Source organism: Montipora capricornis, chromosome 1 (assembly GCF_036669925.1).
Source record: "Montipora capricornis isolate CH-2021 chromosome 1, ASM3666992v2, whole genome shotgun sequence".
NCBI classification, from domain to species: Eukaryota; Metazoa; Cnidaria; class Anthozoa; order Scleractinia; family Acroporidae; genus Montipora; species Montipora capricornis.
This window is the reverse complement of record NC_090883.1, coordinates 37,825,667-37,843,166: the sequence shown is the minus strand read 5'-3', so window position 1 is coordinate 37,843,166 and position 17,500 is coordinate 37,825,667. Positions and strand designations below refer to the sequence as shown.

The window sequence follows — 17,500 nt, the reverse complement described above, 5'->3', positions numbered from 1 at the left end:
AGAATAACGAGTTTTATGATAGGGTAGCAATTCAATACAGCGTTAACACTTCAAATCTGCAAGACGACGAAGTCAGTTTGAGAGGGATAAACACTTAAAGCTGATTTGAAGCCGGTGTTTTGCGATGACAAGCGAAGATGGAGCGTCACAAGAGCAAGATGAAAAAGAAATAAGTTATGAGGACGCAATGAAAAGAGCTTTCCAAGAAATTTTTCAGAATCTTAAGGAAATTGAAAAGAATACAAAAATGCAAAGACAAAGACTGAATCCAGAAAGAAGAAGATGTAATACTCCGCCTACAATGCTCACAGAAACAACTGGCTCTTTTAAGCAACCCAAAGAAAAGCTGGCACCTAAGCTGTCCGCACCAGTATCTATTAAGCCTAGTTTGTCAAGAGAGGGACCAAAACAGGCATTACCTGCTTCTACACGACCGTCACAGTGTGCTCAAAATTTGTCAACCATGCACTGGCATTTGGCATGTTTTGAGGAAGATGAAGACTATTAAAAACGGATGCCTGAATTGATGAACTGAACGAAGACCGTATGTTATCAGACCCAAATCTGCCATGCAGTTCGTGATGGTAAATGGACAATGGCGCTCTCAGTTTTTATTGCGACAAGCAAACAATTAGCTCAAGGTCATTTTAGACGTCTCAGCGAACTGATGATCATGGAATTTTATGCTTCGTTGCCACGTACATTCTTGCATACCAGATGCCGGCTACGTTTTCCGCTCCCAGGATAAATTTTGTCCAGAGCTTAAAAAAACGCTTGAACGATGAGCAAAAACCCTCCAAATAGCTTAGTAGGAGAGATATCCGAGTTGTTATTTTACGAAAGGAACTGTCATTCAGGTCTAATCTTGAGTCAGTCTTAACGTTTGACAATATCATGCTCCGATTGTAAAACTCAACTGCATGATTGTTCAAATACAAGGAAGGATAATGTTTTTGCAAACCTTGGCCGTGAAGCACATAAAATGCTGAATGATAGAAGCTATCGTTCAAATGTTTTGTTTATTTTCAACTAAAGAAAGGTAATGTTTACAAGAAAGTCCTGATAGATCTGAATAACTGCATCTTGCTGAATCATCGGGTTCGAACAAGTAATAAGTGGAATGATCGTAGAAAATGAGAGTTCAAACAATAGGCTCCTTTGGTCCAAGGAAATGGCTATCATTACTTTTATGTGTTAGTGAGTTAAGATGACCTTTTGTTCTTCAAGTGTAATATCGGCAACATATAACAGAAGTATATTAATGAATAATAAGCATCGATCCACTCCTCTCGAATGTCGAGTGACCTATTTTGTTTTTGTTTTTGCAACGTTGACATGTACCAAAACACCTTTTCATCCCTTTTGACCTGGGTATGCAAAAGGTTTTCTAGGATAGAATTAAAAAGCGGTGAAATAGATGATAAAAATAGTTGAAACCCTTTAACACGTCACTGAACAGGTGGAGAAGAATGAACATGAAACACACGGCGCCACGCTCAACATCACAAAAAAGAATCAAGTCAGCCCAGCGCAGATATTCACAGCTTAAGAATTTAACTCAAAAAATTTCGATAGTAAGACAAATTAATTTAAAATGTTGAATGATGGAAGCTATTTTTCTGCGATTTCGAACTATTTGTAATCATCATTTATGCTGGGCTTACCCAGACGTCTTCGACTTGACTTGGTAATAAAAAAAATATTTTGCCATTTGGCTTTTCTTGTCTTTTTCGCTGAAATACATCAGCTTTCTTTAAAAACTAAGATGCAAATGCGCGAGATGGAAATATATACAAAATGGAAGTGTGAAAAAAAAAAATGGTGAAAAAATAAGTACTGCGTCTCTCCTCCTTAACCGTGCTTGTAATCTACCAAATTCTTTGACTGCATATGACGTCACAGCGTCCATGTTGGTGAAAAGAACAATAGAGAAAAAGTTTTATGGGAATTTGACTCTATTATTATGCAAAACTGAAGCTACATTTTTCTATTGTTTTGGCATCAACATATGGCCGTCTTATCACGTGAGTGCAATCAAAGAATACAATGGAAGGGAAATCGTCTGAAGTTAATCAAGTCACGAACGCACTTCTTGCCAACGTCTATCCACCTGCCGTCATCTCCAACGTATTAAAAAAAGAAAAAAACCTTCCCCGGAACTTATTCCTTTCCCGGAAGAATTGGTGGGTATGTTTTTCAATCTGATTGAAAATACATCCACCGCCATGGCCTGGCTTACTAGACCTCACAAGACCTTGCAACAAGAATTCCCTTCCCCCAAGTTTAGGCCTGCTATTTAACTTCAAACCAGTGTGGGGTATAAAATCCCCTGCGCCGATTGTTCCTGGAACTACGTTGGTGAGACTGGAAGGTGTTTAGGAACAAATTCGAAACGTAAAAATATGTAAAACTGGCTCTAAAATTTCAGTTCACGCTTGGCGTAACAATCACTCTAAAAGTTGACTTCAACTGAATGCCAGAGTAATTGACAAAGGAAACTTACGAATTCGAAAAACATCCTGGCATCCTGGCACACCGCTAACATTATGATCAGGCAGACAATAACTCCAAGCCTTTGCCAAAACAATGATTAGCGCATATTTCCTTTTTACCGTTCTCACATTTTTTTTTTTCACACTTCCATTTTGTATATATTCCATCTCGCGCATTAACATCTTAGTTTTTTTTTAAAGGTTTTAGTCTGGGAGCCGAAAGCTTACGTTTTTAAATCAACCAGAGAATGCTTTTTTACATGAAAATTGTTTTCTTGTTACTTTTATTTACTCCAAGAGGTGAGCCTTGCTTACTATGTAATTCGTAACCACTGCGGTGTGTCGTTTTCACTGTTTTTACACGATTAATTTTTATCAACTGCCTTCAGACGGGTTCCTTTATCAGTTCGGGACAAACCTTTTCGCTTTCAATGTGTAAAACAGAACATTTTGTTTAGGTAAAACCGTTAAAAAGGCGGACCTTAGCCCTAGTCAACGATGAGAAGAAATTCGGCATTCATGGTTGGAACTTCCAAAACCTGCATCATATATGAATATGATCTGCTTTTGCAGCCGATATCGGGGTTACCGCCGGGAGGCATGATTATGAAAGGGCTAGTTTCTTGTCTAGTTTTCTAGTGGTCCTCATCAACATCTGCAGGTGTGGTCAGTCACCATCCACTGGATAAATCAGTAATTTACCATCTAGTGGATGACTTCATTGGTTTTGAAATGTCTCACTCCTTGGATAGTGCCGGATTTGTTGGATGTAGATACTTAGCGCTTTCCAACTTTCGAACAACGGAAGTATGGCACATTTGCCCCAATTCGCATTTCACAAACTCTCGGCAAGATACGTTTTGTTGACTTTGAAGTGAAGTCATGGTCATGGTCATGTCGTTTTAAATAACGGATGAAAGTTCGCCATCAAATTTGACCAAGAAATCGGAAAGTGGTGGAGACTAAACTAAAATCGCGATTAGTGATTTCAATTAATGTCGGTCATGCTACATAATGGGCAACTCAGGTAGGTGTAGACACTTTCCAGGTCTGAGCCCGGCTGCCACATTTAGCCAACTCAATGACAAGAGATCAGTACTGCTGCGGTAAAACGGACGATTGTCACTTGTGTGATTTTTTTTAATCATTAAGGAAGCATGCAAACCACAGCGTATTTTTATTGTATTTATCTGAAACCACACTTGGCGTAATGATTCCATTGATACTTCAAGCCGGTAATGTCTTCAAGTCCTGTGGAATGTTCTCGCCGTTTTTAGAGTATGCCTAATTGCCTATACACAAAACGACACATAACTGCACGTTCAAGACATGTTCAGCAGGTCACGTCGAGACTTCTGTGAAACTTATACGGCTACTATGTGTTCAAATACAGTAGTAAATAGATTTGGGCCTTGGAATATTTGCGATTTCTGTGACAATGGCCAGCAAGTCTCCCGCTGCTCGAGTCTGCAGAGACTCGAGCGGAAAATAACTAGAGCTCGTTGTTTTACGAACTCGCGTAATTTTAACTATGAGGAATTAAAGTGAGAGAACTTAAAACTTCTCAGCTAAATGATAAGTCGGTAACCTTTCGTGACCGCGGAAGCCCAGAGTCACGCAACATTGGAGTGTGGGCGGTTTTCGTGATCAAGACTCATGATTTTATGCATGTATCTGATCTTTTATGGGTCTGTGATCTTTGCCTGATCTTATAAAATAAAATACTGATTTTAACCCTGAGGGAAAATTTCTGAGAGGACACTTGCGACTTTATTTCAGGAGAAACTGAATTAACGGTACTCTTATGCGTAAAAGCCGGTGGCAAGTCCAGTCAGACTAATTTTAATTGCCCAATGCATTTTATTTGAATTAAACATACAGTTTTTATAATTGATAGACAAATATTTGTATTTACAAACAAAACACTTTCGTAACTATTGTAAACATCATTGTGTCAGTTTCTCAAAGTTCATTGCCAGTTTTCATTTTGTGAAACCATTTTTTGTAGTTGATCCGAACAAGCTCTTTCATGGTTCCTTATTTTGTCAATGTCATTGCAGTGCGACATGAAAGCACGCGAAGAATATGTTCTCCTAAAGACGATACGTTGTTTGACCAAGCAATCAGTGTCAATATACATTTAGTATCCGCCCCGTGAACTTCAAATACATGTACAGCATGTACCTCTCTAATCGTCGTCCTCATCACAACACGCAAGAACCCAATGCATTGTCCGCGATGAACTTGTCAGTTGCGTCGACTGTTCTCTTCTTGAGCAATGATCTTGTGGCGAAATCCGTTCGGTACATACTGGAGAGGACAGTTGTCTCCTAAGTTCATCTTTTGGTGTCTTGAAGACAGCGCCGGCTGTTTCTGTGAGAGTCCTAGCTGGAGCACTCCCTCTTCTTCTTGACCAATCTAAATCTCCTTTCTTTCTTTGCAACCTTCTATCTTTTTCAATTTCCTTGAGATTTTGAAAGATCTCACTGAAGGCCTTGTCCATGGCTTTTTCGTAACTCATTTCGTGCGTGTGCCAATTTTTTACACTAATTCGATGGTCAAACTTCATCATGCAGTGTGTTTGTGTGCTAATGCTGATCTCATCTATATTAATTGGGGCAAAACGTTTTTGCCTTTAAGTAAGCATATTACAATGAGGGTGCCTAAAATAGTGAGCCAATCAACACATCGTACGATGAGCCTCTGTAGTTCACGTTTTTGATTTTTACGTGACATCACGAAGGCTGGAGATTGAAACACGTGAGCATCGAAAAGAGGCTCTCAATGGCTTAGAATTATCGTGAGCAAACGATTTAAAAGTTATAAGCTAAAAGTTACTCAGTCAGTTTATATGTAGAATATAGGTTTACTAATGATATTATAGGCAAATTTATTACCCTGCCACAAAGACTGAAGGCCCGAACATTAGTGACAATCAAAACACTTGTATGCGAAGTGAACATTGACAAAATATATTTCATAATACTCTCCTTGGACGTCAGAATATTAATGATCTTAGCTAGCTCTTATATCAAAAAAGCATTTTCGTTTGATTTCTTTGCTCCACGTTCGGTTAAAAAAGGTTTTCCACGCCGTGATACTATTACAGCAGCGAAAAAGAGGCCAGTTTAGGCGTAAAGCATTCAACCCTCTCATAACACAATCACGTCTTTAAAATTTCATGTGACATCACGACACAAGCTTTGCGGCAGGCGTGAATGTGGCCAACGTAAGTAAATAATGTATTTTTCGTTTAAACTTCGTGAAGTAGAACATTGATCAGAAGCTATTTAAGCTAGCAGGAAATCTCCCCAAGTGGGTACATGAAACAGCCATCACTGGATAAAAAGAAAAGTCGTAGCGTTCAAACCCTAGGTTAACCAACAATTAAATGTCCTATAACTGAAGAGAAAGTGCTGCCTTTGTAATGATATTTACATCTAGCTGAACTTCTTCTTAGTCTACTCGTACAAGGACATTAATTAAAATGACCGCGCAGGTCATCTCAGAACACTGATTCCGTGTTGAAAAACCATATTTTTCGCAAAAACGAAAAGGAAGTTGTGTTCGTATTGTTAACATTGTTTCCCGCTTGGATTGTTCGTGGGCATCTCAAAAACTTGTTATTATTTGATTTTATATGCAGTTCCAGGGGCGTAGCGTCCATATACACACGTACGCCCGTGCGTACAGCTCAAATCTGGGAATCCTTATTCCATGGAGACATTATATTTTGTTTTAGTAATTATAAAATCGGGCCACGTTTTTTTAAATTTCGAGTTAAACTGGTGTCTCTCCATGTGAGTATTTCCATTATTATCATTAACCCAGAGACGCCTAGCCAAACGGATCCAACATTGTTGGATGCTTTTGAAAAGGTCGAAAGAGGTGACCTAACGAATGCAACACGTTGAATTATAGTTAATTAGAGAGGACTGGTTTGGAAGCTCGGCAAACATCAAAGGAGCAAACAAAGATGCCAAGATTTAGGTTGGAAAGGCCACGACCGTGCACAACCTTTTGTTTTGCACTCATATACTATGCATGAATTACGAAACCAACTCGTTTCTATTGGTTAGTTCCTCAGTACGGAGAAACCAACTATTGTGTTTTGTAGACGGTCAAGGCCAAAAAAGAGAGCAAAAACCTACAACAAAGAAATTTGTCGTGTTTCATAACCATACCTCTCTATTAACTATGGTTGAATCCAGAATTTTGGACTCAAGGGTCTAGAACCAAAATCTACCAAGAATTCGTAGAAAACAAACTTAAAATTTTTCTGGGGAAGCATGTCCCCAGCCGTTCCTTCTTTGGGCGCTCGAGACATTCTTCGTGTGCGTACACCTTCAAAATCTCACGCTACGCCCCTGCTGTTCCTATTGTTTTAAGTCCAATTCATTGTGTTTATTGTTTTCTTGGGGATCAAGCTAATGGCTGGGCGGAGTCGGTGATTTATAGTTATTTATAGCAAACAAGACCAATCTTAAATTAACTAAGGGAAATAACAAACAAAACGAAATGCTGAATATGAGACACGTAGCAAGCTTATTTGTACACTCAAGTAGGGCTAAACGAAAAAAGGAGAAAAAAAAAAAAAAAGAAGAATAAAATTAACACCCACCTTTGACTCGACTTTAGTGAAAAAATGATAAATAAGCTCCACCCCGGTCTACCAATTTGATATTTCAATCAAAGCTTAAAGGCCAGTCTTGGACGCAAGTATATTCGCAAACAACATACGCAAAGACCATGATTGAGGAGTAGCACTTTTGTTAAGACAGAAGGCCACGATTTAATTAATGTGTCTGTCTATGTTTCTCGTGCTTATGCACAAGTGCTAAAGATAACTAATCTTCAATCTTCGGATGAATAATCATGCACACAAACCCCTCATATTTGTTTACAAGCACAAGAACAAAAAGTTCTGGGGCAAATATTTACTCTTTAATCAGGGGCACCCAACGTCAATTTTCGGAAAATATCTGTTCGGAAGACGATTTGAGATCTAGAATTTTCGGAACATTTGTAGTAAAATTTCTTCCTTGCCTGCCTCTCCTAGGATTTTCGAACATCTGAAAAATGGTATAATTGCCCCTTCTTAACGGATTTTTGCCCTAAAAAGGTCACCTAGAATGTTCGGGAGTATTTTTTCAGGCTGAAATTTTTGAAAAGGTAAGTTTTAATCCCTATAATTTTCGGATCACTAAACTTTCAGCTAGGCAATCCGAACAGATGAAAGATTTTTAGGGGATAGAAATATGCCTATATCTACCGTTTAAATACTACAATACGTTTGACAATGCTATGTTTAAGTGGTTTCGAACTATATTCTCGTTGGGTGCCCCTGTTTAATGATTTAACACAAGCGATAAGAAAGAAAAACCGGCTGAGTCTGTCATCCGCTTTCCGGATCGATAGCAAGTACACTTTTCTTATATATTCTACTGGAACTTGAGTAGAGTACTTGTCTTGTCGCGAACAGTTTGTCTGAGATATCATCGACAATTCCACGGACGTTTGGTACAAAAAGAACGTTCTTTTCATCACCCAAAACTCTCTCGTTTCACAGTCTACGTCCACTCTACGTCCCCTCCTGCGAAACCTGTAACATAACACTTAATCAATGAACAATGAGTGCTCTGATTTCCAAATGCCTATTATAATGACTTCACACTCAATTTTAAAGTGGTTTTCGCGAAGTGCCGGGTGATAAATACGGAGCAGCGCTTTACTCACATCGATATTCGTGCCACGCTTGTTAAATAAGCGCGGTGCTAATGAAGAACAGCTTTTATTTCCGTTCTTTTACAGGCAAGCTCTGAGCTGAACAAGCTGCGTGATCTTGACTGTGTGAATATATTCTATCCTGGAAATTGACGCCAATCCTTCCCCTGTCAACATTAATCTCCCGTAGCTTGACGTAAAGAAGCATACATAGTCGGCGAAAATGTTTCTGAAGCAAACGCACTAGCACTATCACTCACGCCTTCACCCCTATGTTGTCGAAGCAATTTCGCAGGAGCGCTACCTCTTCGTCTGCACAAATACTCGGCTAATTCTTCACGCCTTTTTACTTCTCTTTCATCTAGCTCATTGGAATTTCCACTCACGGTCCTTTTTCTTTCGAAATCTCTTCCACGTTGTCCATGCCATTGCACTGGGCCACTGCTTCTTCGTTTCTCTAAATACACTAATTCTTTGCGCCGTTGTATTCCCCTTTCAATCTCCTTGATATTCTGAGAGATTTCTTTAAATGCCTCGTCTATAGCTTTCTCATAATTAGTTTCTTTCTTCCTCACTTTCTTTCCTCCTTCCATGTAGTTCTTTCCGCTTCGAGTACGAGTAAAAAGTTTGAGATAGTTTGTGACTGTTTGATGTTTCATGCAGTAGGTCTTTGAACTCAAAGCACTTACGCCGGAGGCAATCTCATTGCTCTGATAAAATTGTGCCTTCCAGCAGGATTTAAAAATAGACAAGTGGCCATACTGCAATGTCAACCTATAAACAGATCTTATCACGGAATGAAAAAAAAACTTAAATTGTGTTTAACCCAAGGAATTATATCTTTTGATTCCCCGGCCTTAAATACACGTTTAGCGTCTTTCAAGAAAATTCTTGAAAGACCAAACCCTGTGTAATTATCATTTTTAAAAATATTTTTTTATTAATTTGAACTCTGAAGTTTATTCAAGCCTGAAACGAGGACGCCAACACTCTGCTCGTTTTTTTTACTCGTAATCGTGTTTTGCTGTGGTCTGTTCTGCAATAACCCACCAAATGCCTTGCTCCAGTGCCTCAGATAACTCGACGATTTGCCGCTATCGCTCGACCAGCAAGATCTGATCGATGATCAAGACCCGCTTCGCCATCGTTCATCTTCATTGTGAGAGTTTTCAAGCATAGCAACCGTGGACAATAATCCTGCCGGTGTACGTTGGATCAACTGGCTTGATCTGATCGGTGTAATTACAAGTTGAAAAAGTAAATATTTTGAGCAAGCAACGATACAGTGTAGATTTGATTTTGTAATGTACTTTAGTATATACCACATCATATTACCACGTATAGCACACAGTCGAGTGAACACTGCTCTCAGCCGCATGTGTTCATTGGCTAGTACCTCCGAGCAGCCGTTGCGCGAGATTTGAAATTTCTGACCGCATTTTACAAAAATAAATTAGTTTTTTGGTTCACTTTTTATTCAACTTGTATGATATATACTAAAACAATTATTCACCTCAGTGTCGGTGAAAGTGTTGGATATTTACCTCGCCGCTTTGCGGCTCGGTAAATATCCACAACTATTCACCTCCGCTTCAGTGTTATAATTGTTAAGTATTTCGGCTGGTCAAACCAGCCTTGTTTGGGTGTAGCGAGTGTCTTTTACGAAAAAAGACTCTTATCATCACTATGCTCGATCCATTACTTGTAACAAATGATGACTGTAGCCTATTTTACGAATTAATTTCAGTGTGTAAAGTGTCCTTCGACCGTTGTCGTGTACATAGAACTCCTGGCCCCAGTTGTTCAAACGATGGATAGCGCTATCCGCCGGATAAATCACTATCCACTGGATAACTCAATTGGTTCTGCTCGTGTTTATCCGCTGGATTGTGATTTATCCGGTGGATATCGCTATCCATCGTTTGAACAACTGGGGTCTGGTTGTTAAATTAAAGTAAAGGAACCTTTGCTCTCACTAGATCATCTTTTAGAGACGTGTCCTTCCGATAAGCAGCCGTAAGGGGGGGACATAAGTGTATTTTTGTACGTATTTTTGTGTTTCAGTAAGATCCTCCCGCTTGCCGTACGTTTATCTCCCGGTTCTCGCCCTATAAATTAGGAGACTCGTGCGACTCAAAACATATCTTGGTCATTTTCATTTATCTACGTAATTCTTAGGTGTTTCCTTTGTCGCTTTGCTCGTCTTGCAGCATTTACGTGACAGCCGCTTGACATTTGAGGACCTATGATGTAACTACCGCAAAAAGGTTTACAAGTTCACCGGAGGTCAAGCCGAAGCGCACATTTGTGTTCGCTTGATTACTCAGAAGGTGCTAATGTAAGTCAAATATCATTTTGGGTTCTTGCTTTTTAAAGTATTCTAACGCATCAATAAGTGATAACAAGTGGCATATTTCTCTCCCGCTTCCCGCCCTCTTCGAACTCCCGAGACCCGCCCTTTTCTCTCCCGCCTCCCGTATCCCGCCCGACCCCTGCCGCCTGTAGATCGCTCACGGGTAGAAACAGTTTAGTAATACAATTGCAATGGGAGTCGAGTCGACATTACAGTTTGACTTATTCGCGTTCGGGGAGCCGTTTGATGTAAGCAAGTGAAGCAGCAAGTGCAGTGGACCCTCCTCCTGAGACGGTATATTACATGGTATCGTATGTGACATATCTATACTATTTTGCCGCTGGAAGGCTAAACCAAAACCGACGCTTCAATCATGGCGGACACGAATGCAAAATGTGGTGATGACAAAGTTCCAACCAGGCAGGTAGACTATGTTCGTGAGGAATACAAGCGTTATAAAAAGAAGAAACCTCCTCCAGACTTTAGTGAAGTCATTGACTTTCGTGATTCGGCTACATTTCGCGGGCGCGTAGAGAAATTAGAACTGAAGAAGCGACTGCATTCCAAATTTGGACTTAGCTGTTCTTCTGAATGGCGAGCTTACAAACTCGTGTCTTGTCCGGGATTCATGTATATAGTTAATCCTTTTCTATCAGGAGCGCAGCAGTACTGGAGTTTGCGATGTATGCTCGATTTTCCGCGGAAACCAAATGTTTGCAACCTGGATGCTCATTTGACGTTAGATCCAAGCAAGTCTGTATGGGAAGCAAGGTAGAAAAATCCTCTATTTTAGGGGTTTTTTGTATAAAAAAAAAAAGAAGATAAACTGCTATATTTCCATGGGTTCTATGTATTAATATATCGAGCTGCAAGACTAACATAAAATACTCTAAATCATACTCTGCCTATAATAGGCTTCAGTATAATGGGCCATTTCCGAGTTGCTGTTTGTCTCGGGTTCGAAGTGAGGCTTCGTGCTCAACTATTGTAAGGGAAATGAGTTTGATTTGCATAAGAATACGCAACTCATTTCCATTTGAATGGTTGTGCACCAGGACTTTCTGTGAAACTGAGGCATGCAGCAACTCGGAAATGGGCTATTATATAGGTGATTATTGAAAATTCTCTGTGCTGATTGGTTGCACTTGAGGTGATTATTGCGCGATAATCACCAAAGAGGTTTTTTCAAAATGGGCGTAAGCCATTTTGTCGAGGTGACAGACATTATTGTTCAAATAATCACCCATGTAATTACACTAAGACAATAATATTATTCACCTCAGGCTCTGTGAATATCGCTGTTTTTATTCACCGACATTCACCTTGCCTGTGGCAAAAAATTGTTAAATATTTTACATTTTATAGCTTTTACCCTCATTTTGAAATTGATAATAAAGTTGACAGTTACTTGTGAAAATACATTGTTCGTGGTTAGTCTTACGAAGCTCATTTCATCCTGACCAAGGGACTCATCAGAGACCTTTCTGCTTGGCAAACTCGTTGGGCATCACGCCCAAAGTCCCGTTCGCTAACAAAATGATGACAGCAATCTCGCCGTATATCTCATAAGGATTCCAGACCGCGCAAATTCACGAGTGAAAAATTGACAATTGTCAATTAATATCGCAAAATATTGGTCAACATTAACAACCATGTAATCTAATATGACACATATGGTTTTCTCTTCATAGCAATGATGAAAATTCAGACCTGATGGATCGACTTCGCTGGGTGCACCTCGGGTACCACTTTGATTACAATGTTGTTGATTACAGACCGGAAAAGTATTATGACTTTCCATTAGACCTTGCAGGCTTGACGCAGCACATTGCTACTGCAATTGGCTATTCTGACTACTTCCCTGAGGCTGGTATTGTCAATTACTATCCTTTGGGGGGTTCCATGGGGGGTCACACTGACCATTATGAGTCGGATTTATCGTGGCCCTTGATCTCTTTAAGTTTTGGTCAGTCAGCGATCTTCCTTATTGGAGGCGCCACAAGAGATGTTAGACCATCTGGTAAGTGTGCTGCTATGTTGGTTCTGTTTCTGAGATCCACCAAGCCTACTTGTATGTTCAAGCTGACCATTTGGGGTCACACAGTGACGTTTGTATTATTTTAGTTGTTTTGTAATGGAAGGCTTGTCACAGATTAACAACCACCCTTAATCCATTGACCCCTGGGAGTGAGACATAACATATTTTACTCTGTCTAACGCCAGACAATTTTACTTGTCAACTGGGGACATCCTGGGGCATCTATCAATGGGTAGTCATGTGAATTTAATAACATCTACTACAGGGTGACTACTTTATTTCAGGATCATGGCAACCCTGTAAACAACTTTGTGGTCTCTCAATCAGTTCATTCATGGCAAATTCATTTTTCCTAGTAAAAGTAGTCATTGCAGTTTGTGAAACTACTTGAACAGTTGCAAAGAAATCAGGAAAAATCCATGACCCTGTGATTGCACTGCGCTGGCTCTACCATCTGAGCCAGGGAAGGATCCAGGAATTTCTGAAAGGGGGAGTTGTACACCTTTCATGCTACCCCCCCCCCCCCCCCGAAATTTGTTTCCAATATTTTCTTCTAACATGCCATTTCCAGCATTTCTGAGACTTGAAAAGCATTGTGAAGGCATCAAATACAGCAATCGCAAAATGTACATTATCTTTTCATAACTTGACAAGCAGTGAATTGGTTGAAGTGGAACAACTATGCAAAGAAAGCAATTTTATTACTATTATTTTCAAGTTGTAACCTGCATGTTCTCTATCACTCAATTCATAAAGCTACATTGAAGTTGATGTGGAATGTAAATTACTTTTGCAGCATTATACGTCCACAGTGGCGACATTCTCATCATGTCTGGGGAGTCAAGGACTGCATTTCATGCTGTCCCCAGAATCATCAAAATTGGTGAAGAAAATGAACCCCCAGCTTGCTTGAAATGGAAAAAGAGGATTTTCGATAATCTTGTAAATTTGGAAACACAGGATGGATTAGATGCGATTAACAACAAAAAGGAAATTAAAGATGTTTCTAAGAGCAAAACGATGAACGTAAACAACAGAAACCTCAGTACTACTACTACGACGACGTCAAACTGCGAAGGCAACGGGGAAAGTGAAATCCAAGAATTGTTTGCTAAACCTAATGAGGTTTGTGAGTGTAATGAAGTGAATTTCTGTGGAAACTTAACCAGGATGAATTCCATCACCCCAGAAGAATGGAGGAAAATAGAAGTTTATCTTTCAAAAACACGCATCAATGTTAATGTTAGGCAGGTGCACGAGAAAGGAAAAACAGTGGATTCCTTTTGTCTCTAGCCAGTAATTGCTCGCTTGATTTAGTTTGGCATAACTTAGTCTTGCTGTAGCCACTCGCCCAAGGGGGACTTTTGGGGGTGGGGGTGAAGGGGGTTGGGGGAGGAGGGTACGGATACACATGCCCCTTGCATGCAACAACGTTTAGCTCGAATGTGGTGTTTCGCGAGCATGCGATCCTACGAGAATTCCCCGTCACGCGCTATCCCAAAGTGAAGAATAAAAAAAGCAACATTTGCAGGCTACTTGGGCGTATTTTAAAAATTGTTGTTGGGCCAAAAATTCTTCTGCAGTTTCAAAAAAGACGTTTCAAGGCGTGGAACTTTGCAGGCATGGAACAGCGGCAAGACATCCAGTATCGTGGAGATCAAAGCTGACAATAAAATTATAAGTAATCCGGTTGACATAGCAGAAACTATTAACGAACACTTTACAAATATTGCGCAAGTACTAGCAGAAGATATTCCTGGTGTAGATGTAAGTCCTGAATTTTATCTGGAAACTTCTGCAAACTCCGAGTATCGATATTGTAATTAAACCTTTTAAAGAAAATTGATGATAAAAAGCCACTGGTCTTGATACGATTCCGGGTAAACTGGTAAAGAAGGCTGCTGGTATTATCGCACCTTCGCTCACCGCCATATTCTCTAAGTCCATCCTCATTGGGATATACCTATTAACTATGACCCAAGCGAATGGAACGGCCAAAGTTACTCCATTTTATAAAAAGGGTATTCGACACCATTGATCACGAGGTCATCTTGCGTAAAATGTCATTCTTGGGTTTTGACCAGCCAGTTATCATGTGGTTCCTGTCGTACCTAAGTGGCCAAACCCAAAGATGTGATGTCAACGGCAAGCTATCAACTGCTCGCGATCTCAGATGCGGCGTACCGCAGGGCGGTATACTGGGTACTTTACTATTTCCAATTTATATTAATGATCTCCCCAACTGCCTGTGGGCCGCTGCGCCAAGGATGTTTGCTAATGACACAAACATTACACTATCGGCGAAAACGTTAACGGAACTCTAACAAGCCTTGATCCCTGAACTAGGTAACCTGAGCTGCTGGCTGAAAGCCAACAAATGTATTTTCCGCTGGTATTCCAAGTAATTAGTTGTGGTTGATTCATTTCACACCTGCCGCACCCTCTATTGTGCATTCTGTTTTGCATGTATGTCAGGATTGGCCAGTTATTAGTATTTATACCCTCCGCTGTCTCTTGAGTACCATTCACGCTTGCGGTTCCATACAGTTTAGTCATCTTTCTGCTTTAAGCCCTTCTATTCGTGTGATGCCCAAGGACCAGATTCAGAGCGAAGGTTCGTCCGTTTCGGCCGAAGTAGGCCAAACGTCTTCAGGTGACAGTGGAGGCAGCTCAGCAGCCGTTGATCAAGTCTTTTCCATGTTCAAAGATTTTCTTGAGAAAAAATTAGAAGACAAAGGAAAGCAAATTGAGCATAGGAGTAAGTTAGATAAAGAAGTTGTGCAGCTAAAATTCAAAGGGAATCAGAGACAATTTGAGCTTAATGCTGAGCTGGATACCATTTTCGAAAGTATTGAAACTGAGAGTGAAAGCATCGAGCCAAGTTTGTCGCAAATCAAGAAACTTTCTCAAGAAGGCAGGCAACGTATTCGAAAGCGCCAGAAGCTGATAAAAATCGCTGATAAAAGCAAGGACGGTTGGCAGGTCGTGGCCGAGTACGAGTCAGACGAACTTGCATCCGGCTCCGAAGATGAAAAACGTCTTAAGAAGGCGAGGGAAGCTGCGAGTCGCAAGAGACGCCAAAAAGAACAACTCTCCAGTGATCGTGGAAAGAAACCAAGAATTGCTTTGGGCGCTGATAATCAGCTTTTTCGTGGTAAGATAAAGAGCCTCCTTTTACTTTGTATGTTCATGTGTTTTGGATCCGTTTGCGCATCCTACCATATTTCTCGTGGTATTTGTTTGTATTACGGGAGTTTAAGGGTAAAATGATTTACGTTCGTTTGAGCGAAGCGAATTAGAACGTAAATGTATTTTCCGCTGGTATTCCAAGTAATTAGTTGTGGTTGATTCATTTCACACCTGCCGCACCCTCTATTGTGCATTCTGTTTTGCATGTATGTCAGGATTGGCCAGTTATTGGCCAGAATCCCTGGATTCTCCTACAACAAGCCAACCTCAGGCCAATCAGCTCAACCTAAGCAATGATGATGCCTTGGCGCAGGTACATCAATTTACACAGAATTACGAACTTGAAAGCGGACATTCATCACGTGTTAAGGGTAATCTGAAGAATAATTTAGTTTTCTGGAGATCTATAGGTGCTCCCGATTTCATTTTGTCTATTATTGAAAATGGCTACAGACTGCCATTCAGTATTTTGCCGTTGGCCGTAAAACTGAAAAATAATAAGTCGGCTCGAATTTATGCTGATTTTGTGGATCAAGCTGTTCTTGAGCTTCTTAATTCAGACCGGGTGCGTATGGTTAATGAGCAGCCTTTTGTTGTGAATCCTTTGTCAGTTTCTGTACAACCATGCGGTAAGAAGAGGTTAATTCTCGATTTGCGCCATGTCAATAAGTCATTAATTAAGCTAAGTGTTAAGTATGAGGACTGGAAAATTGCTATGTCTTATTTTGTGAAGGACGGGTTCATGTTTTCCTTCGATTTAAAAAGTGGTTATCATCATGTTGACATTGCACAAGAGCACCAAACTTTTCTGGGGTTTTCATGGCGTGCGCCCGATTCCATTAAGGAAATATTTTATGTTTTTACTGTGCTCCCATTCGGTCTGTCCTCTGCCCCTTGGGTTTTCACTAAGGTTTTGAAGCCTTTAGAAAAGTATTGGAGAGTTCAGGGTCTTTGTATTGCCATCTTCCTGGATGATGGTTGGGCGATTGTTCAGGATAGAGAAAGTTGTCGCATTAAGGCCGGGGCTGTAAGGGCGGATTTGTACAACGCAGGTTTTGTTGTCAATGAAGATAAATCGGTATGGGAACCCACCCAAGTATTGGACTGGCTGGGTATTACCTGGAATGCTGCATTAGGTACTTTGAAAATTGTGGAAAGGAGAATTGTTAAGATCATTAACTCAATTGATCATATTATTGAAGCCGATTTCAAAGTTTCCGCGAGAGACTTGTCCTCCTTCACAGGTCAAATTATCTCTACCGGGCCTGTAGTTGGCAACATTGGCAGGATAATGACCAGACATTGTGTCTTGTCCACCTTGTGCAGGGATAATTGGGATTCTATATCCCTTCTCGACGATTACTGCAAGGAAGAACTGTATTTTGGAAGGAAAATATAGTTAATATCAACACTAGGTATTGCTTTGTAAGTAAGGTGCCAAGTTATTTTGTGTATTCCGACGCCAGTGCCACCGGAGGTGGAGCAATTATTGATTTTAACAATGATTTTGTTTGCCACAAAATGTGGTCAGAGAACGAGAGAGGTCAAAGTTCAACGTGGAGAGAACTGTCCGTTATTGAGTTTGCTTTGCAATCATTTGCCTCAGTGTTGGAAGAATCACATGTTAAGTGGTTTACGGATAGCCAGGTAGCTGCTAAGATTGTTGAAGTGGGCAGCATGAAACTAGGTTTGCACAAAATGGCC

At 40.3% G+C, this 17,500-nt stretch overlaps 2 protein-coding genes across 2 annotated transcripts in view; both read left to right on the top strand.

Moving 5' to 3' along the window:
- The first annotated feature begins 10,929 nt into the window (after nucleotides 1-10,929).
- On the top strand, nucleotides 10,930-14,466 carry LOC138041816 (nucleic acid dioxygenase ALKBH1-like). The gene is made up of 3 exons (XM_068887506.1): nucleotides 10,930-11,340; nucleotides 12,261-12,589; nucleotides 13,404-14,466. Exons 1-3 carry the CDS (start codon nucleotides 10,943-10,945, stop codon nucleotides 13,898-13,900), a joined length of 1,224 nt encoding a protein of 407 aa, XP_068743607.1. The 5' UTR covers nucleotides 10,930-10,942; the 3' UTR covers nucleotides 13,901-14,466.
- Nucleotides 14,467-14,609: 143 nt separating this feature from the next.
- Nucleotides 14,610-17,500, top strand: part of LOC138041828 (uncharacterized) — a 4,815-nt gene continuing 1,924 nt past the window's right edge. The window contains exon 1 of the mRNA XM_068887512.1: nucleotides 14,610-15,761. Coding sequence (XP_068743613.1) covers nucleotides 15,194-15,761 — 568 coding nt within the window. The 5' untranslated portion in view covers nucleotides 14,610-15,193. The remainder of the gene's footprint in view (nucleotides 15,762-17,500) is intronic.